This window comes from Schistocerca nitens, chromosome 1 (assembly GCF_023898315.1).
Source record: "Schistocerca nitens isolate TAMUIC-IGC-003100 chromosome 1, iqSchNite1.1, whole genome shotgun sequence".
Taxonomy (NCBI): Eukaryota; Metazoa; Arthropoda; class Insecta; order Orthoptera; family Acrididae; genus Schistocerca; species Schistocerca nitens.
In genome coordinates, this window is record NC_064614.1 from 544,563,746 (window position 1) to 544,585,818 (window position 22,073).

The 22,073-nt window shown below is 43.8% G+C and overlaps 1 protein-coding gene across 1 annotated transcript in view; it reads left to right on the top strand.

Annotated features, from left to right (window-relative positions):
- LOC126259840 (follistatin-related protein 5-like) overlaps window positions 1-22,073 on the top strand; it is a 279,684-nt gene that overhangs the window by 9,992 nt on the left and 247,619 nt on the right. Inside the window, exon 3 of the mRNA XM_049956931.1 lies at window positions 18,992-19,209. Coding sequence (XP_049812888.1) covers window positions 18,992-19,209 — 218 coding nt within the window. The remainder of the gene's footprint in view (window positions 1-18,991; window positions 19,210-22,073) is intronic.

Genomic DNA, 22,073 nt, shown 5'->3' on the forward strand with positions numbered 1-22,073 from the left:
TGCCTTCTGTTACTACTACAAGTCTCACGGAAGCTCTGTCGCTGTCCCCCATCGCATAATGTGAGTCTTCTTTTTCTTTCTTTGTTTCCTCGTTTTTCTTTTCAAATTCTGATCGAGTCCAAAATGGAAACCATTCTAAAAACCAAAATTGTTTTACTTCCAAAATTTAGCTACACCTTCTCAATACACAGTCACCTCTCCGACTTAGACATTCATCATTGTGTGCTACCAACTTTCCTTGTCACAGAAGAGGCCACTTGTGTTTACAGCCAATTCCCTGCGCTCGTCTGCAGATCTTTGCCTCTACCAAAATGCTGTCCTCATAGCCAGTAGCTCAGGTGAGCGAAGAGATGAAAATCATAGAGAGGCGAGCCTGGGCTATACGGTGGGTGATCAAACACTTCCCATCGAAAACGCTGCCGGAGAGATTTTGTTGTACCTGCAGCGTGCAGCCAAGAAGAAAACACGCATTACTTACGTTATGTGGGTGGCATGACATCAAGCGACACCTTTGAGCAGACCCTCCACAAGTCGCAGCAAATACTGTTGTTGTAGGCATCTTTATGTGCCCACTGTGAATTCAGAGCTGAAAAGTGCAACATGACGTGACTAGACACACTACCCAAAGTTTCATCGAATTTTCACCGTGCTTCTAATTTCGCGATCAATCGTAAATTAAAAATGAAAAAAGCCCTCATATTATGCCACCGAGCTGCATCCGAACAGCAATTCGCATGGATGACGACGTATTTGGAATCCACCACCGTCCTGGTGTAAGAAGAGACATGAGTCATCCGAGCAGGAGACACGTTTCCATTAATCCACGTTCCAGTATGAATCATCCGGCGACCACTACAATTTCAATTGGCCATGTCACTTTGTCATACATGGGAACACGTGGGGCTTGTATGAGCAATGAATGGTGTGCTCTTACACGCTTATGTCTGAACCTGCTTCTTACGCTGTCGTTATAATTGTCACCGATCGCTATCTGTTCTGCTTAGAGATGTTGACAATGAAGTAATTGACAAGGAAGCACAACGAATTACAATAAGTAACCATGTTGACCTGAATGACAATAGAGAAACCATTACAATGTAAATAAAATAAGAACCTTTTAAAAATATAAGCATCAAACATTCTCCCTTAAGATGAAACCTAGCCCTACTGGCAGTTAGAGAATTGCTCAGAGAGGAAGAGGCCCTCCCCGCTCCCGAATTAACCGAAATGAGGATCGCATCCCAAAATAATTTAAGGATCATCAGTTTAGAACGGAATACGGCAAGGAACTCACATATCTCGGCGAAGAATTGGTCAAGACACAGAGAGATAGGCTGGACTCAAACCACCACATTGGCGACTATAACACGCGCCAGAGCCATGCAGCAACGAGTCAACCCAAGCTATATCTTACTATCGCTCCCTCCCGGCTCCCTCCTGACACAATTACACAACGGCCGGAACTGCTACAAGAGGCGGAAGCCCCAATGAGCTCCGCCTGAGGAATAAACAGAAACATCAAGGGTATATAAGTGAAATCACTTGACGCAAAAATATCGACATTTAATAACAGGGAGGGGGGAGGGAGTGTGCGACCCAAAAAACCTAATGAAAAGCCACTGATTATTTCCCTCCATCTCCTAGTAGCGTCAAATTATCAGAGCTTCTATAGGGGAAAAGGAACAATACAATAAATAGACAAAAGACCTTATTAAATTTACATAAGATGTGCCTGAAGGTACTTAAACAGAAAACTGGAAGGATAGCGGCGTGCGCAGGAAGTCCACACCGTCGAGCATACCTTAAATGAGACTGACACGTGAAGAAAAGTGCACATCTGATACGCACCTGGACATCTAAAACATTGTTCAATAACACACTTGATAAAAAAAGTAATGACCATGTTAAATAGAAAATTTAATAGGGGTAACCTTTTGAACGTATGTAGAAGAATAGTTTAAATTTAAAAGGTACTTAAACCAATAGGTAAAATGAGCAAGCCCTTCCACAACAGGCCGGAAGGTGTAGCCGAGCGGTTCTAGGCGCTACAGTCTGGAACCGCGCGACTTCTCCGGTCGCAGGTTCGAATCCTGCCTCGGGCATGGATGTGTGTGATACCCTTAGGTTAGTTAGGTTTAAGTAGTTCTAAGTTCTAGGGGACTGATGACCTCAGATGTTAAGTCCCATAGTGCTCAGAGCCATTTTGAACCTTCCACAACTCACCATGAAAGGTACGCTGCGCTCAGAGACCTTTTACAAACATCAGGTACACATTAACGAAACACCGGCAGGATTACACAATAAGCCGCTAACAAGGCCGTAAGCCAACTCAGAGCGATGGAGGCCTGGGCATCAGTCAGTTAGGTAGCGATAGGCAGGTCAACAGAACCAACAGCCACAAGATTTACCCCCCAAAGTCATGCATCTGCGATACAAGCAAGCCAACAAGAACGGGCCACATAAGCAACGTTCGAATAATCCTCGAAAGGCATGCAGTCGATTAATTCACAGACTGTCGCGAAACATGCCGAGACACGTATTGACTGCACCTCCACGCCCGCCTCCGGCCCGGAAGGTTGGCCAGTTTCAACTCCCCTCTCTACGGCTGCCCCTCCAAGAGCCGATGCGCCTCCTCGCGGAGCGCAAGGTCAAAGGGTCAAGTCAGCAGGTCGAAAGAGGAATCGAGGCGAGCCAGTATGGCTCAGCATGGATATCCAATAACTTATCGCCTGCTACTGGTTTCACCGTCTTTTAACCACCCTCCGTATATGCTGACGACAACAGTAAGCGCACAGAGGCCTAGCTTCGCGGCTTCCGAGATGCCCCTTCCCAGACATTGGATGCCTTTATGTCACAGTTTCTTATGTCAGTGAATTTCCACATTTGTTGCCCGTATCGTCTCTGCTCAGCGTAACTGCCTTACTAGCCGCGTCACAAAGTGGTGTTAAATCCCGCGGTCGGCGGTCGTCCTTACGTTTTGGCTCATCAGTCTATGAATGCTGAGGTGGTACGTAAATATTTCAAGAGTTGATACTTGCGGGATATCACTTTATGTTTGCCGAACGTTAAGATTAAAACAGGTAATCTCAAATGCAGTAAAAGTCCTCCTCGCAAATTAATAAATAACTGAAGGGAACTACCAGTTAGGAAAACCTATAGCTTAAACAGAGAACATTCTGAATGAATATACAAATCCCTGTACTGGAGATTGAATGAATACACTGCTTCTTGTACTTGAGATATAAAGTAAATCAACACATATCAAAACCGAAGATCGCTCTGGCACACACACACTCACATATATATATATATATATATATATATATATATATATATATATATTGCTCGTTTTGGAATATATATATATATATATATATATATATATATATATATATATATATAACGCATTTCTAAATTCCAAAACAAGCAATAATTATTTTCATCTAAGAGGTAATGCCAACTTCCGCAAACATCCTCATAAACCAAGAATAAAAGAGAAGTATTAGTCAGTGCAGCAGTCTTCGCGATGGCCGTAACATGTAAATGCTAAAAGTAAAGTGGGGAACAGGGGAAATTAAATTAGTTACACTTCAGGGCTAAATCTTTTTCACTGCATAGAAAGGTTACGAATAATAAATCCTTAGTAGTTGCATATAATAAACTATGCCAAAATAGTTACTGGACCTTGCCGTTGGTGGGGAGGCTTGCGTGCCTCAGCGATACAGATGGCCGTACCGTAGGTGCAACCACAACGGAGGGGTATCTGTTGAGAGGCCAGACAAACATGTGGTTCCTGAAGAGGGGCAGCAGCCTTTTCAGTAGTTGCAGGGGCAACAGTCTGGATGATTGACTGATCTGGCCTTGTAACATTAACCAAAACGGCCTTGCTGTGCTGGTACTGCGAACGGCTGAAAGCAAGGGGAAACTACAGCCGTAATTTTTCCCGAGGACATGCAGCTCTACTGTATGATTAAATGATGATGGCGTCCTCTTGGGTAAAATATTCCGGAGGTAAAATAGTCCCCCATTCGGATCTCCGGGCGGGGACTACTCAGGAGGACGTCGTTATCAGGAGAAAGAAAACTGGCGTTCTACGGATCGGAGCGTGGAATGTCAGATCACTTAATCGGGCAGGTAGGTTAGAAAATTTAAAAAGGGAAATGGATAGGTTAAAGTTAGATATAGTGGGAATTAGTGAATTTCGGTGGCAGGAGGAACAAGACTTTTGGTCAGGTGATTACAGGGTTATAAATACAAAATCAAATAGGGGTAATGCAGGAGTAGGTTTAATAATGAATAAAAAATAGGAGTGCGGGTTAGCTACTACAAACAGCATAGTGAACGCATTATTGTGGCCAAGATAGACACAAAGCCCATGCCTACTACACTAGTACAAGTTTATATGCCAACTAGCTCTGCAGATGATGAAGAAATAGATGAAATGTATGACGAGATAAAAGAAATTATTCAGGTAGTGAAGGGAGACGAAAATTTAATAGTCATGGGTGACTGGAATTCGTCAGTAGGAAAAGGGAGAGAAGGAAACATAGTAGGTGAATATGGATTGGGGGGAAGGAATGAAAGAGGAAGCCGCCTTGTAGAATTTTGCACAGAGCATAACTTAATCATAGCTAACACTTGGTTCAAGAATCATAAAAGGAGGCTGTATACATGGAAGAAGCCAGGAGATACTGACAGGTTTCAGATAGATTATATAATGGTAAGACAGAGATTTAGGAACCAGGTTTTAAATTGTAAGACATTTCCTGGGGCAGATGTGGATTCTGACCACAATCTATTGGTTATGAACTGCAGATTGAAACTGAAGAAACTGCAAAAAGGTGGGAATTTAAGGAGATGGGACCTGGATAAACTGAAAGAACCAGAGGTTGTAGAGAGTTTCAGGGAGAGCATAAGGGAACAATTGACAGGAATGGGGGAAAGAAATACAGTAGAAGAAGAATGGGTAGCTCTGAGGGATGAAGTGGTGAAGGCAGCAGACGATCAAGTAGGTAAAAAGACGAGGGCTAATAGAAGTCCTTGGGTAACAGAAGAAATATTGAATTTAATTGATGAAAGGAGAAAATACAAAAATGCAGTAAATGAAGCAGGCAAAAAGGAATACAAACGTCTCAAAAATGAGATCGACAGGAAGTGCAAAATGGCTAAGCAGGGATGGCTAGAGGACAAATGTAAGGATGTAGAGGCTTGTCTCACTAGGGGTAAGATAGATACTGCCTACAGGAAAATTAAAGAGACCTTTGGAGAGAAGAGAACCACTTCTATGAATATCAAGAGCTCAGATGGAAACCCAGTTCTAAGCAAAGAAGGGAAGGTAGAAAGGTGGAAGGAGTATATAGAGGGTTTATACAAGGGAGATGTACTTGAGGACAATATTATGGAAATGGAAGAGGATGTAGATGAAGACGAAATGGGAGATAAGATACTGCGTGCAGAGTTTGACAGAGCACTGAAAGACCTGAGTCGAAACAAGGCCCCAGGAGTAGACAACATTCCACTAGAACTACTGATGGCCTCGGGAGAGCCAGTCATGACAAAACTCTACCATCTGGTGAGCACGATGTATGAGACAGGCGAAATACCCTCAGACTTCAAGAAGAATATAATAATTCCAATCCCAAAGAAAGCAGGTGTTGACAGATGTGAAAATTACCGAACTATCAGTTTAATAAGTCACAGCTGCAAAATACTAACGCGAATTCTTTACAGACGAATGGAAAAACTGGTAGAAGCTGACCTCGGGGAAGATCAGTTTGGATTCCGTAGGAATGTTAGAACACGTGAGGCAATACTGACCTTACGACTTATCTTGGAAGAAAGATTAAGAAAAGGCAAACCTACGTTTCTAGCATTTGTAGACTTAGAGAAAGCTTTTGACAATGTTGACTGGAATACTCTCTTTCAAATTCTGAAGGTGGCAGGGGTAAAATACAGGGAGCGAAAGGCTATTTACAATTTGTACAGAAACCAGATGGCAGTTATAAGAGTCGAGGGGCATGAAAGGGAAGCAGTGGTTGGGAAAGGAGTGAGACAGGGTTGTAGCCTCTCCCCGATGTTATTCAATCTGTATATTGAGCAAGCAGTAAAGGAAACAAAAGAAAAATTCGGAGTAGGTATTAAAATTCATGGAGAAGAAGTAAAAACTTTGAGGTTCGCCGATGACATTGTAATTCTGTCAGAGACAGCAAAGGACTTGGAAGAGCAGTTGAACGGAATGGACAGTGTCTTGACAGGAGGATATAAGATGAACATCAACAAAAGCAAAACGAGGATAATGGAATGTAGTCAAATTAAGTCGGGTGATGCTGAGGGAATTAGATTAGGAAATGAGACACTTAAAGTAGTAAAGGAGTTTTGCTTTTTAGGGAGTAAAATAACCGATGATGGTCGAAGTAGAGAGGATATAAAATGTAGACTGGCAATGGCAAGGAAAGCGTTTCGCAAGAAGAGAAATTTGTTAACATCGAGTATAGATTTAGGTGTCAGGAAGTCGTTTCTGAAAGTATTTGTATGGAGTGTAGCCATGTATGGAAGTGAGACATGGACGATAACTAGTTTGGACAAGAAGAGAATAGAAGCTTTCGAAATGTGGTGCTACAGAAGAATGCTGAAGATAAGGTGGGTAGATCACGTAACTAATGAGGAGGTATTGAATAGGATTGGAGAGAAGAGAAGTTTGTGGCACAACTTGACTAGAAGAAGGGATCGGTTGGTAGGACATGTTTTGAGGCATCAAGGGATCACAAATTTAGCATTGGAGGGCAGCGTGGAGGGTAAAAATCGTAGAGGGAGACCAAGAGATCAATACACTAAGCAGATTCAGAAGGATGTAGGTTGCAGTAGGTACTGGGAGATGAAGAAGCTTGCACAGGATAGAGTAGCATGGAGAGCTGCATCAAACCAGTCTCAGGACTGAAGACCACAACAACAACAACATATAACGCATTTCTAAATTCCAAAACAAGCAATAATTATTTTCATCTAAGAGGTAATGCCAACTTCCGCAAACATCCTCATAAACCAAGAATAAAAGAGAAGTATTAGTCAGTGCAGCAGTCTTCGCGATGGCCGTAACATGTAAATGCTAAAAGTAAAGTGGGGAACAGGGGAAATTAAATTAGTTACACTTCAGGGCTAAATCTTTTTCACTGCATAGAAAGGTTACGAATAATAAATCCTTAGTAGTTGCATATAATAAACTATGCCAAAATAGCAGTTAAAACGAAAAAGACAAATAGCACAATGAGGAACAAAATGCATTGGTAAGGTGCTTGTATAGAATCATCGAAAGATATATGTGGAAAATAGAGACAAGAAATTGTTTGATCAAATCGTATGGATGCAAATATTGATTCTTTTTAATGACGAAAACTGCTCACAATGAATATTTAAATATCTTGAGCAAAAGCATTATTTCGGTAGCATTTTTTATGAGCTACCTGTAATGCATTGTCACATCTTAGGGCTCTGAACGGAGAGAAATGTTGGAGGGCATTTAGAAAATACGTCTGCAACAACAGTCACAAACACATAAGTGGTATGTGGAATCTGTACCTACATGATACAGAAGAGATTCAAAGAGGAACTTCGTCTCCTAAACACGAAAAACTAAATCTTCTCACGGTCCGCGAGGTTCCCCCCGTCGGAGCTCCGAGTCTCCCTGGGCTTGGGTGTGTGTATCGTCCCTAGCGTAAGTTAGTTTAAGTTAGATTAAATAGTGTGTATGCTCAGGGACCGATGACCTTAGCAGTTTGGTCCCATAAGACCTTACCACAGATTTCCAATTTCCAAATTTCCCACCATTAGGGCCATCTGATACGGAGCACAAACAAAAAATATATTCTTACTGTTATCTATGTCGATAGCAAAAGATCACTTTGCATACACCTAAGAAGAAAAAAACGATATTTACATATTGTGTACGTCGACATTACTCCACATGTCAGGTGTAAAATCGTTATGAATATAAATAGGGTCAGTGAGCGTAGAATATTTTCAGACTGTTGTTAACAAATCAAGAAGTATAGAACCTCGTGAATATTTAATTGTTAAAGTATTACTGTGTATAACCACGTGTACAGGGCTACAACAGAAAATATTATCTCGTGGTGAAAACAAAAGTATTATCTCCAGGATACACACATTGTTGCGTGCAAGCCTACACGTTAATGTTAGTAAGTCGAGTCCACCAGAGTTTAGTGCTTGTTTAAGAAAATTCTAACATTCTTATAATGACATCATTAAGAACATCAGCATTCTCCACAGGCCTGAAAAATGTAGATTACTGAATTTCCTCGAACAACCAGAGTTATACATTCACTTGGCGAGACACACAGACAACGTCCTCATGAATGGCGGAATAAGATGTGCGTACAGAACTTTAACAATTGTTTAACACTATAAGTTCATGTTAGAGATATCTCCATCTTCCTGCATATCAGTTGACAAGATATGTTAGTAAGCCATTAGATGGCATTACGGTTTGGCAACCCACTGTGTAGTAGACAGAGGTACAGTATTATTACATTTACGACATCTTTCTCGTTGTGTTGTTCATACCATCTGGCATCAACTTTGGTCTCTTTGTATATTCTATTTTTATATACATTTTCTCAAAATTCGGTAGTCCACGTACATAGTAAGATCATGCTTTATATACACTCCTGGAAATGGAAAAAAGAACACATTGACACCGGTGTGTCAGACCCACCATACTTCCTTCGGACACTGCGAGAGGGCTGTACAAGCAATGATCACACGCACGGCACAGCGGACACACCAGGAACCGCGGTGTTGGCCGTCGAATGGCGCTAGCTGCGCAACATTTGTGCACCGCCGCCGTCAGTGTCAGCCAGTTTGCCGTGGCATACGGAGCTCCATCGCAGTCTTTACCACTGGTAGCATGCCGCGACAGCGTGGACGTGAACCGTATGTGCAGTTGACGGACTTTGAGCGAGGGCGTATAGTGGGCATGCGGGAGGCCGGGTGGACGTACCGCCGAATTGCTCAACACGTGGGGCGTGAGGTCTCCACAGTACATCGATGTTGTCGCCAGTGGTCGGCGGAAGGTGCACGTGCCCGTCGACCTGGGACCGGACCGCAGCGACGCACGGATGCACGCCAAGACCGTAGGATCCTACGCAGTGCCGTAGGGGACCGCACCGCCACTTCCCAGCAAATTAGGGACACTGCTGCTCCTGGGGTATCGGCGAGGACCATTCGCAACCGTCTCCATGAAGCTGGGCTATGGTCCCGCACACCGTTCGGCCGTCTTCCGCTCACGCCCCAACATCGTGCAGCCCGCCTCCAGTGGTGTCGCGACAGGCGTGAATGGAGGGACGAATGGAGACGTGTCGTCTTCAGCGATGAGAGTCGCTTCTGCCTTGGTGCCAATGATGGTCGTATGCGTGTTTGGCGCCGTGCAGGTGAGCGCCACAATCAGGACTGCATACGACCGAGGCACACAGGGCCAACACCAGGCATCATGGTGTGGGGAGCGATCTCCTACACTGGCCGTACACAACTGGTGATCGTCGAGGGGACACTGAATAGTGCACGGTACATCCAACCCATCGTTCTACCATTCCTAGACCGGCAAGGGAACTTGCTGTTCCAACAGGACAATGCACGTCCACATGTATCCCGTGCCACCCAACGTGCTCTAGAAGGTGTAAGTCAACTACCCTGGCCAGCAAGATCTCCGGATCTGTGCCCCATTGAGCATGTTTGGGACTGGATGAAGCGTCGTCTCACGCGGTCTGCACGTCCAGCACGAACGCTGGTCCAACTGAGGCGCCAGGTGGAAATGGCATGGCAAGCCGTTCCACAGGACTACATCCAGCATCTCTACGATCGTCTGCATGGGAGAATAGCAGCCTGCATTGCTGCGAAAGGTGGATATACACTGTACTAGTGCCGACATTGTGCATGCTCTGTTCCCTGTGTCTATGTGCCTGTGGTTCTGTCAGTGTGATCACGTGATGTATCTGACCCCAGGAATGTGTCAATAAAGTTTCCCCTTCCTGGGACAATGAATTCACGGTGTTCTTATTTCAATTTCCAGGAGTGTAGTAAGATCATGCTTTATATATATTTCCAGCTGTAGTTTCACAGGTAACAAGAGATCTGCACTCTGCGACTCATTGCCCTGATTAGCAGTGATCTTATTTACACGTACAGTTTTATACCGTACACGCGATGATATGAGTACTGGATGGATAAGAGACCTGGTTTTTGCCAAGAGAGAATGGACCATTTGTAATACGAGAATATGAGTTTTAATACGAGAATATGCATGGTTATGTACAGGTTTATATTTAATTTTTATTCAGAAGGTTTCTGCGCTTTAGGATCGACATCAGCTCATGGTGTACAACAATATGTCCTTCATCACATACTGGCTCAGGGGCAGTCAGCGTACAATATTTTTAGACTATTGTTAACAAGTCAAGAACACCGCTGCCTCGAGTGCGACTGCTGAGCTGTCTACGACACGACGTCTTAAACAAATATGCACACATCAAAAAAAGTTTTGCATCACCTCTTTTTCGAGAGTTCCGAAATCTGTACAGAAAATTGGAATAGAGACAGACATAAACACCATTCCTTCCCTTTTTATAGCTCATGAAAACCCCACATTGCATGTTGTATAACCATACAACGAGACCTACAGAGATGGTGGTCCAGATTGCTGTACACATTGGTACCTCATACTCAGTAGCACGTCCTCTTGCATTGATACATGCCTGTATTTCTCGTGGCATACTTTGCACAAGTACATCAACGCACTGTTGGTACAGATTTTCCCACTCCTCAACGGCTATTCGGCGTAGATCCCTCAGAGTGGTTAGTGAGCCACGTCGTCCATAAGCAGCCTTTGTCATTATAACCCAGGTATGTTCGATAGGGATCATGTCTGGAGGAAATGCTGGCCACCTAGTCGAGTGATGTTGGCATGCTGAAGGAAGTCATTCACAAGACGTGCACGATGGGGGAGCGAATTGTCGTCCATGAAAACGAATGCCTCGCCAATATGCTGCCGATATGGTTACACTATCGGTCGGAGGATGGGATTCACGTATAGTACAACCGTTACGGCGCCTTCCATGATCACCAGTGGCGTACATCGACCCCACATAATGCCACCCCAAAACAGCAGGGAACCTCAACCTTGCTCCACTCGCTGGACAATGTGTCTAAGGCGTTCAGCCTCACCGGGTTTCCTTCAAACACGTCTCCTACGATTGTCTCGATTGGAGGCATATGCGACACTCATCGGTGAGGAGAACGTGATGCCAATCCTCAGCAGTCCAAAGGCATGTTGTTGGGGCTATCTGTACCGTGCTGTCGGACCCCTCCGTCTAATAGGTACTGCTCATGCATGGTTGATTACATCTTTGGGAGGGTCTAGTGACATCTCTGAACAGTCAAAGGGACTGTGCCTGTGATACAATATTCACAGTAAACGTCTGTCCTCATTAGTTCTGTGAACTGGGGTGATGCAAAACATTTTTTGATGGCGCTCCTTTTGCCGGACCGTTTGTAAAATGGACGAATACAAAGAGGTAGTTTCCGTGCTGTGAGGAGTGCAAGTTCATAATGCTCAATGAAAACATTAGAAGCTGTCCGACGACCCTACCTTCACACAGTTTTGCGCCGCAGGACGTCTTTACTCATGGAGAACTCTAGGGAAAGTGTACAATCCAACCTTCGCTCCGTGCAACACGGTTTCTAGTGCATCTACATTCACACTGAAAGTTGCTAAGGTGACGTCTCTGAGGCCATTTAGTGTTATTATATTGACTCAGTCTCTCACTCAACAATAGTCCCACACTCAGCAATGAAAATTTCTGGTATTGGTCGGATGGACTTTAAGTCAATACCACACATCTTGTTGAGCTTTAGTATCACCGAAATTGACATTATGGAGCCATTTAGCCTATGTCGAAAAAAATTTGGTATCGTAATTTGCCTAGAGCACCTCTATAAGATTTAAAACAAACCCTTTACGGCGAAATGTAGAAATCACGTTTAGAACGTATAACCCTGCCCGTCTCTCGTGGAACTTAACATACGAAAACGGAACTGGTGTACATTATTAAGAAGCTGAAAGTATTATTTTGTCTGGCTCCTATATTACCTAACTGTACAGAACCGCCGTTGTTCCTCTCAAATAAGCTCGACGTCACCCGGCATCAATATCGCTCTATTGTCGGTCTTGGATGTCTTCCACACGACGTCATCTCATGGCTGCACCTTCTTTGCAGACTCTTTGTCCTTCTGCTTCCTACGTTATAGTCTAATCTACTCTCTTTCCTTTTTCCTTTTCGAAACTACACGTAAATTTGATACATTTATCATGTGTCGCATGTCCTAGCGATACGAAAAGGTCTAGAAAGAATAGAAGCCAAGAATATAAATAGAAAATCCTTACTACTGTAGAAAAAGGACATACTAGTACAACTTCTACTAAAAAGTTTATTCAAATATCTAGCTACACAATAGTCTTAGTAGTTGGAGCGACAGAAGAAGATTAGATCGGGTATAACCGAACGTAACGAATTTTAAATGCAGTTAATACGTAGATATAAGATGATCAGCACTGGAGTCAAAGTGGTATATGCCAAGATAACTGGAACTTTTATATGTGTGTCTCAATCAATACAACCACCATGAAAGTCATTGAAAGTGATGCAAGGACACGAGGTACTCTGTTGGGTAGGGGAGGATAAATCCAGTCACGTTCAGCTTGATGGAATTTGATTCATTAGGTTCACGCTACAATGGAGATTCTGTGCTCAAGTCCAGCAGACGGCGGTTGGGCATCGAATCCATGTCTCTCAGAGGCGATGCGTTTTTGTGTAGTAATCCGCGGCTACCATGCGCAGCATCGTCCACGGGTTTAGTCGTCTTGCATGGTAGGCTTTCCAGGCCAGCGGCAGAGATGCATCAGGTGCTGGAGCCGTGGTGAAGTACTGTTGTGCCCCACCCGTGGCGAGTGAGGGCAGAGATGGCATCTCGGTACGAAACCGAGCCTCGGCGTCTGGCTGGCAGCGTCTGACTGTGGCAGTCACCAGCGGCTCGGCGCGATTGCAGTTAGACTCTAAGCTATCAGTGCTGAGGCTGGTCCCCTAAGCACGCGGGCAAGATGTAGAATCGAGATAGCTGTTTCTGCAGATAGAGAGTAGCTGCCAGTGCCTCCTTGATCTCGCGGTTGCAGTCTCCTCCACAGCTGTCCCAGTTCAATGCCTCTTGTCTTCAAGCTTCAAGCTTCAAGCTTCAAGCTTGCCACGTTGGTGCACAGGTGTCCCAGTGCCCGTTGCCACAATACTGCCAAAATCTTCCGTATTTGGGTACTAATGTTGGTCATCAACCATTTCGTTGTGCCGATGTTTGAGGCGGGCATGACGTCGAAGTATTCCATTAACCGATTACTGAAGCAGAGTGAATAATGCAGCAAATACTTGCATCAGCCAGTGTCACTAATATGAGTAGCACGCAAATAAAATGGTTCAAATGGCTCTGAGCACTATGGGACTCAACTGCTGAGGTCATTAGTCCCCTAGAACTTAGAACTAGTTAAACCTAACTAACCTAAGGACATCACAAACATCCATGCCCGAGGCAGGATTCGAACCTGCGACCGTAGCGGTCTTGCGGTTCCAGACTGCAGCGCCTTTAACCGCACGGCCACTTCGGCCGGCAGCACGCAAATAGTTCTTGCGTTTCGAAATTGGTATTACATGCCAAGCTTGAATTCTTGTCTTGGCCAGCCGTTTGTGGCAACGCGGGCCAGGTGCTCCAGTCGCATCACGGGTGTGAGTATCAACGAGTTCAGGGAGTACCACGCTTAAGTTTGCTGCGGTTGTGCAGATCAGTTGGAAGGGCAGTTGGTAGCAAGGAAGTGGAGTGGTAACTTGGACGGGGAGACTGCACCTGCTTCTGTGGGCGCTAGATGACAGGGTTCAGTGTGACGTGCTGGGTGACGCTGTTTCGCGATGACGTGGCTGCCCCATAGAGTTGCCACAGTGAATGCAGCTCAGTGCAGACCAAGTTGCACGGATGGAACGAAATTGGTCACATATTCTAGTAGCCCAAAATGACTCGCCATGGAAAGCGGAAGACAAATCTGTAGCGCGTCGTCGGGGAACAGACTTTCGGACAAAAGCCAAGCTTGTTTCGTATCAGTGGGGCCGAGCCAGGATCTGCCGGTGTCTGTACGGTTACGTGTCATGGAGGGCGGTTGACCACTGGTTGATGTGAGGCAGTCCAGTGGAACGACAGAATCTTCCGGCAAAACCGTCCTTATCCTGGGGAAGGCTGAAAAGTGCCTCCTGAAGTCGGGGTGGATAGCGTGGAGACAGAAAGGCGGTGGGGCTGCGAACAGTCAACACTATGTCTTCGTGCTGTTGGCGTGAGGCATTGTTTGGCTTGCCCAGGAGACGGTGTTTGTCTCTTTCTTGAAATTTTTATCGTAATGGAAGAAGGAAGTAAATTTGTTTCCAAGGGTTTTCTTTATGTCGCTTACGCCACATCTCCACCTATATTCATTACCTTTTATTGCTAAGTTACAAAATTCACAATAGAAAGATTCACATCGCTATAAGGTAGCGAGAAGCGCACGCGTCAGGTCAGCGATGGGTGGCCTCAGAGCGTGAGAACAGTGGGATAGATAGCAGATGCATCGTGCTGGAACCCATACCTACATCAAAGATTCACCTGTGAGACCTGGTGCGAAGGAGCATAAGTTTCATCAGTTATATTTACCCTTTAAATATATATATATATATATATATATATATATATATATATATATATATATATATATATATATATATATATATATATATATATATTCAACTGTGCTTCTAACTTTAGTTGCTCTGACAGCTTGTAATAACAGTTTCAGTAGCTTCCGGTCTACAAGTAAAAACTAAGCAGAAACCGCAGTTACTGTTGATAGACGTTGGTGAAAATTACGATCCCATATTATGCATGCCCTGAATGAACACGCAGCATACAGTTAAGATAACTCACTGGAAGTCAACGACCGATTTCCGGTGAAGCAACACCCATTTTATTGTGCCGAGTGCGATTTCTAGTAAAAACTAATCAAATCGTTAAAAGTTGCCTCGGAAAACATTTATGTGCAATCTCGTGAACTGTGAGGTCGTATGTGGCTTTTAAAAATTGAGACTTTTGCGATGCTCTAGAAATCAATGGCATCCGGGAATTATGCCATGAATAACGATAGTAGACTGCCTCTCACGATGAGAACACGGCAAGTCCCATAAAAGGATTTCTCGGAAACTTCGCTGACTTAAAGACGGTTCCAAACAAGCTAACACAGGTCTCGGCTTATTCGTAGATACGGCAGCGGTTCTGAGGAAACGACAGTCAAAGGTTTCGACGTAATGTAAATTCGTTTTAGAGCGAGGTAATCTCAACCGAAAAAGTCGCACAATGGCTAGCGTGGCGGCATCTCACTTTTGTGCTCCGTTTTCGAAACCGGATTATTGTTTTTATTTATTTATTTTTCATTTATCTGCCTTTTTGTAAGAAAGTTATCACACAATATTTCTTATCAAGTTGTGGCAAATATTAATTGTAAAGTTACAGGATGGTTTCACGACGTCATACGTTTATTATAAAATGTGTGTCCATGGTGTTTCAGGGTTTACAATCGTTTTAAATTCTTAGATTCTTATATTTCATTCTTACGTCAGTTCCTATAATTTCTTATATTTTATTCTTACGTTTTTTCTTCAGGAAGATTTGGTGCGTTACTAGGATGATACCGATCGTAGTAATATTCGAAAAGTAGAAAGTTCGAACCCTAGGAGTATCGCTTGACGGCAGGTTTGCCAACTGACATTTGTTCGTATGAATCCCGCTTGGGAGAGAAACTTCGTTGAAACTGATGAAGATTTCACAGGTCGTCAATAATTTCGCGGGAAATCACGTATAACGGATCACTTGATCACGGTAAACCACTGGAATTTCACCGAAAAAATTACAGATAAATTTCTCATACTTTTGTTGTTTTCTTTTTTAATTCATTCACCAGAAATACAATTACTAGACGAATAAGGACGACAAATTTCAATACTCTATGGAAAATATTCCTGCAGTAATCTTCTACGGATACGGGTAGATAAATGAAACGTCAATATAACAATAATAATCGGGTCTCGAATATGGGATTCAAAAGTGACGCTAGCTACAGTATCACCGCTTCCGTTGTACTATTTATTCGGTAAAAGACAGATAATGTACCTTGAAAACTTCTATCGCAATTTTCTCAGAATGAGTCGAGTATTTGCGTATAAGCCGAGACACGTGTTTGCTTGTTTTGACCCCTCGTCCACTGAGCGATGGTTCTTGGAAATCGTGTTATGGCTCTCGCCGTATTCTGTTCATCAGAATCCTCTCACTTCAATTTTTGCTTTTACAAATAGAAATAAAATCAGATGGCAACGCAAAAAAAAATCCATATTTATATTTTTAACAGCACTCAATTTCTTCCCATGTGCCACTTCGTTATGTGCTCCTTACTGAATTTAAGTTTGTTTGAGACTGCGGCCAGCAGAGAAGAAACCTGTCGGCAACGAGACATCTTTATAGGACAACAGGCAATCACGTAGCGTCTAGTTATGCTACGGAAAGCGAGCGCGAACATTATTTTGGGAAATTCGTCTTGGTTGATCCTGGCATATTGTTTTGGTGGAAAGTGTGATAATCAGGAACTCACCATGTAGCATATGGGGTAAAGTGTGAAGTGATCTTCAGACATGTAATAGTACGAATGCATTAATTATTGAACTTATTTCTTGCATCATTACCCCGATGAATACTTACATAAGTAAACTGTCACAGGCTACATGTGCACATAACACGAGTTTATAATGTGATGTGATAGACGTCATGGGATAACGATATGCACTTATGCAGATGGCGTAGTATCGCCTACAGAAGTATAAAAGGACAGAACATTGGCGGGGCTGTCACTTGTGCTCGGGTGATTCACGTGAAAAGGTTTGCCGGCCGTGGTGGTCTCGCGGTTCTAGGCGCGCAGTCCGGAACCGTGGGACTGCTACGGTCGCAGGTTCAAATCCTGCCTCGGGCATGGATGTGTGTGATGTCCTTGGGTTAGTTAGGTTTAAGTAGTTCTAAGTTCTAGGGGACTGATAACCACAGCAGTTGAGTCCCATAGTGCTCAGAGCCATTTGAACCATTTGAAAAGGTTTCCTACATGATTCTGACCACACGACGGTAGCTAACAGACTTTGAACGTGGAATGACAGTTGGAGCTAGACGCATGGGACAGTCCATTTCTAAAATCGTTAGTGATTCAATTTTCCAAGGCATTACCCCTCACCAAAGATAACGCAGTGGCCGAGGGCTTTCAGTTAATAACCGACAGCAGCGGCGTTTCGTAGAGGTGTCAGTACTAGCAGACAAACAACACTGCGTGAAATAACCGCCGAAATCAGTGTGGGACATAGGAAGAATTTATCCGTTAGGACAGTGCGGCGCCGCGCGGGATTAGCCGAGCGGTCTCTGGCGTTGCAAAAAATGGCTCTGAGCACTATGGGACTTAACTGCTGTGGTCATCAGTCCCCTAGAACGTAGAACTACTTAAACCTAACTAACCTAAGGACATCACACACATCCATGCCCGAGGCAGGATTCGAACCCGCGACGTAGCGGTGACGCGGTTCCAGACTGTAGCGCCTAGAAACGCACGGCCAATCTGGCCGGCCTGTGGCGTTGCAGTCACGGACTGTGTGGCTGGTCCTGGCGGAGGTTCGAGACCTCCCTCGGGCATGGGTGTGTGTGTTTGTCCTTAGGATCATTTAGGTTAAGTAGTGTGTGAGCTTAGGGACTGATGACCTTAGCAGTTAAGTCTCATAAAATTTCACACGCATTTCAACATTTTTGACAGTGCGGCGAAATTTAGATACGATAGCAGACGACTGCCGCGAGTGCCTTTGCTAACAACACAGCGCCTGCAGCGTCTCTCCTGGGATCGTCATCATACTGGTTGAAGGTTGGACACTAGACAACTGATAAACCGTAGTCTGGTCAAAAATGGTTCAAATGTCTCTGAGCACTATGGGACTTAACATCTGATGTCATCAGTCCCCTATAACTTAGAACTACTTAAACCTAACTAACCTAAGGACATCACACACGTCCATGCCCGAGGCAGAATTCGAACCTGCGACCGTTGCGGTCACGTGGTTCCAGAGTGAAGGGCCTAGAACCGCTCGGCCACACCGGCCGGCATAGCCTGGTCAGAAGAGTGCCAATTTCATTAGGTAAGAGCTGATGGTGGGGTTCGAATGTGACGCAGACCCCACGAAGCCATGAACCCAAGTTGTCAACAGGGCACTGTGCAACCATATGGTGGTTCCATAATGGTGTGAGCTGTGTTTACGTGAAATGAACTGGCTTCTCTGGTCCAACTAGCCCGATCACTGACTGCAAATAGTTACGTTCGGCTACATGGAGACCGTTTGCAGTCAGTGATGGATTTCATATTACCAAACATAGATGCAATTTTTATGTATGAGAACGCTGCGTGTCACCGGACCACAGCTCTTCGAGACTGGATAGGGGAATATGCTGGACAATTCGAGCAAATGGTTTGGCCATCCAGCTCGCCAGACGTAAATCCCGTCGAGCATTAATGGGACATAATCGGGAGATCAGTTCACGCAGAATAACCTGCAACGGCGGCAACACTTTAGTAGTTACTTACCTCTACAGAGCAGCGTGACTCAGTATTTCCGCAGGGGAATTGTAACGACTTGCTAAGTCGATACCACGTCGAGTTGCTCCACTACGCTAGGAAAAAAGAGATCCGACGTGATAGTAAGAGGCACCACATGTCTTTTATCACCTCACAGCATGTAACATATGATTATTAAAATAACGAAAGCCGTTGGACTGTGCTTGTTGCCAGCAGGGCCCCCCCGGCCGGCGGCGCTCGCCGACAGCAGCGGTCCAGCGGCTGCGGACGCCGAGTCGGAGGCCGCGCCGGCAGACCTGGCCCCGCCCCCGCCGCCGCCGCTGGTGCTGGCGAAGCAAGCAGAGCCGCTGGGAGAGGACGACCAGCAGCTGAACGCCGTGCCTGAGGGGCCGCCACGCGCCGACTGCAGCCAGCAGCAGTACGACGTCATGAAGGTAGGCGCCTAGCACCGCAGCGTACTGGCCTCCTCCTCCTTCCATCGGTTTGCGGACTTCTCGATATTAAACGTTGAGCAGTCTTTGTCTAAACAGATGTTGATGTTTTTCTTTCCCTGAAAAAGGAAAAATTTGTTCTTTTTCTTTCCAACGGCATTTATCCTACCATGAAAATCATATTTCGTTACAGATTAACGTTCTTGGAGGCTTTTCGAGCTACACTGGTGTACAAAATTAAAGCAACAAATGGAAATTTTGAAAGGTTGCCGTTATTTTCCCACAAAACAGTATAAACAGGTGATAACAAAGTAGATACACAACTGGCCATTAAAACTGCTACACCAAGAAGAAATACAGATGATACACGGGTATTCATTGGACAAATATATTATACTAGAACTGACATGTGATACCATTTTCACGCAGTTTCGGTGCATTGATCCTCAGAAATTAGTGCCCAGAACAACCACCTCTGGCCGTAATAACGGCCTTAATACGCCTGGGCATTGAGTCAAAAAGAGCTTAGATGACGTGTACAGGTACAGCTTCCCATGCAGCTTCAACACGATACCACTGTTCATCAAGAGTAGTGACTGGCGTATTGTGACGAGTCAGTTGCTCGGCCACCATTGACCAGACGGTTTCAGTTGGTGAGAGATCTGGAGAATGTGCTGGCAGTCGAACATTTTCTGTATCTAGAATCGCCCGTACAGGACCTGCAACATGCGGTCCTTCCTGCTGAAACGTAGGGTCTCGCAGGGATCGAATGAAGGGTACAGCCACGGGTCGTAACACATCTGAAATATAACGCCCACTGTTCAAAGTGTCGTCAATGTGAACAAGAGGTTGTAACCTCCCCACGGAAAATTTAAAAGACAATACTTAATAGAAATGGAGCCAAGTGTAACCTTCCCACAAAAATATTAATGACAAAGACAATTAAACAAAAATTAGCTATCTGACCCAAGTATAAGTTTCTCACAAAATGAAAGTCAATTCAGTGATAATAAAATCTCAGTGACAATAAAAATGCAAATAGACCGAAATGTCAGTCTTTGGCCCTGTGCAAAAATCAGAATTAATTTCTTACCTCAGTATAACTGCATGCCAAAGTTTTGCTCTTATTGTTGGCCGTGGCTTGGAGGAAATGCATTGCAAGTATTAAATTTTTTTTTTGTTAACTGAAAATTTTCTTTAAGGAAATGCAAGGGTATCAAATGATTTTTTTTTTTTGTTAAAAATTGCTTTGAAATCAAAATTATTATTGGGGCGATTCTTGAAAGTTAATTACAATGAATATACATTAGATTATCTATTGAGCGCAATGCTGCATGAATACTTATTTAATAAAAATATACCTCATCCTGAATCTTGACCAGTGGCATGTCGACGCCCGCCGACCGCTCACACATAACTAAACTCTCTCGCATCTAGACCGCGACTGCGTCATCTCCGACGCGCTACTCGCAACCACTAGCTCGCAACTGTACTCGGCTACTACTGACGACAGACTACCACAGACTGACTGAACTGCGCCTCGAGCGCAACTGCTCTGGTCAAAGATTCTACAATGCCTCGTCATCGCTGCCAACGAGTACATACGCCTTTCATAACCCTCCACTGGGGGGGCAAAAATTTGGCAGCGATGGTGAGTCATTTGGACTTGCCATCGTAACAAATTTTTCTTTTAATTAATTAACATTTACAAAATATTTAGATGTAGTACATGAATGAAATGTTGTGCGCATGCACCGATTACCAAACATTACAGACAAGACAAAATATAAGTACAATGAGTAGAGAGCGTATCAGCAAAACAAAAAAATTTATATACAAATTATTTGATAAATAACAAAGTGCACACGCACTGTAAGATTCTATAGCATTTTCTGAACAAAATCATGTTGACAAAGGACATGAGTGCACATGCACTGCAGTGGAGAACATATCAGCAAAAGACGAAATGTATATACAATGAGTAACAAATGACATAAAACATATCACGAAATCATAAAAGGTATACAGAAAAGGCACAAATCATATTGAAAAATAGAAAAGTGCACAGGCACTGAAGTTCAGTAGAAAACATATAAGTGCACATGTACTGAGAACTTTTGAACATTTTCATAACAAATAAACGCAAGGGTAAATAATCAGCAAATCACACAAAGTATATACAATATAGATGACAAGAGTGCACACATACTGCACTTCAGAACAAATCGAAAAATGTCTTTAGTATTTTCACAATAAATAAACATAATGGCAAAAAATCATGTCGACAAGTGACACAAGTGTACTCGCACTGGAGTTCAACAAATCGAGAAAAAATGTATAGGCCATTAACATAAATGATGTTAGTTAAAATGATTTTCACTATTAGGATAGGAAAGGAAAGGATTGCATCATGGTTGTAGCACTTTAGTTTGCACACAGCTGCACTGAAAGTCCATATCTTTCCACAGAATCACAACACTAAGTGATACAATCTGCAGTTCCGTTCCCAGAAGTATTTATCAGCGTATCAAGACACTGAAACGTCGTAGTAATATTCCATGCTATCATTTTGCAGTATTCCAGGTACACCAAACAGTGGGACCATAATAACGTCTTCATCGCTTACGGTGGTGGACAGCATGTCGTGTCAACACCACACTCTTAAGAGGCACACCAATGTAGAATTAGTGCAAAAACCAAATATAGTGCTCCATGATAATGAGGATGGACAAGACAAATGGATGTTACAATAGTTTCAGGTAGTTAGGTCAGAAGGTGAAGGACATTAACTAACACACAAGTCTTGAGTAGTGATTACATAAGTAGTTTGCGGCATCCATACTCAAGTTATTGAACATTTCTGTACC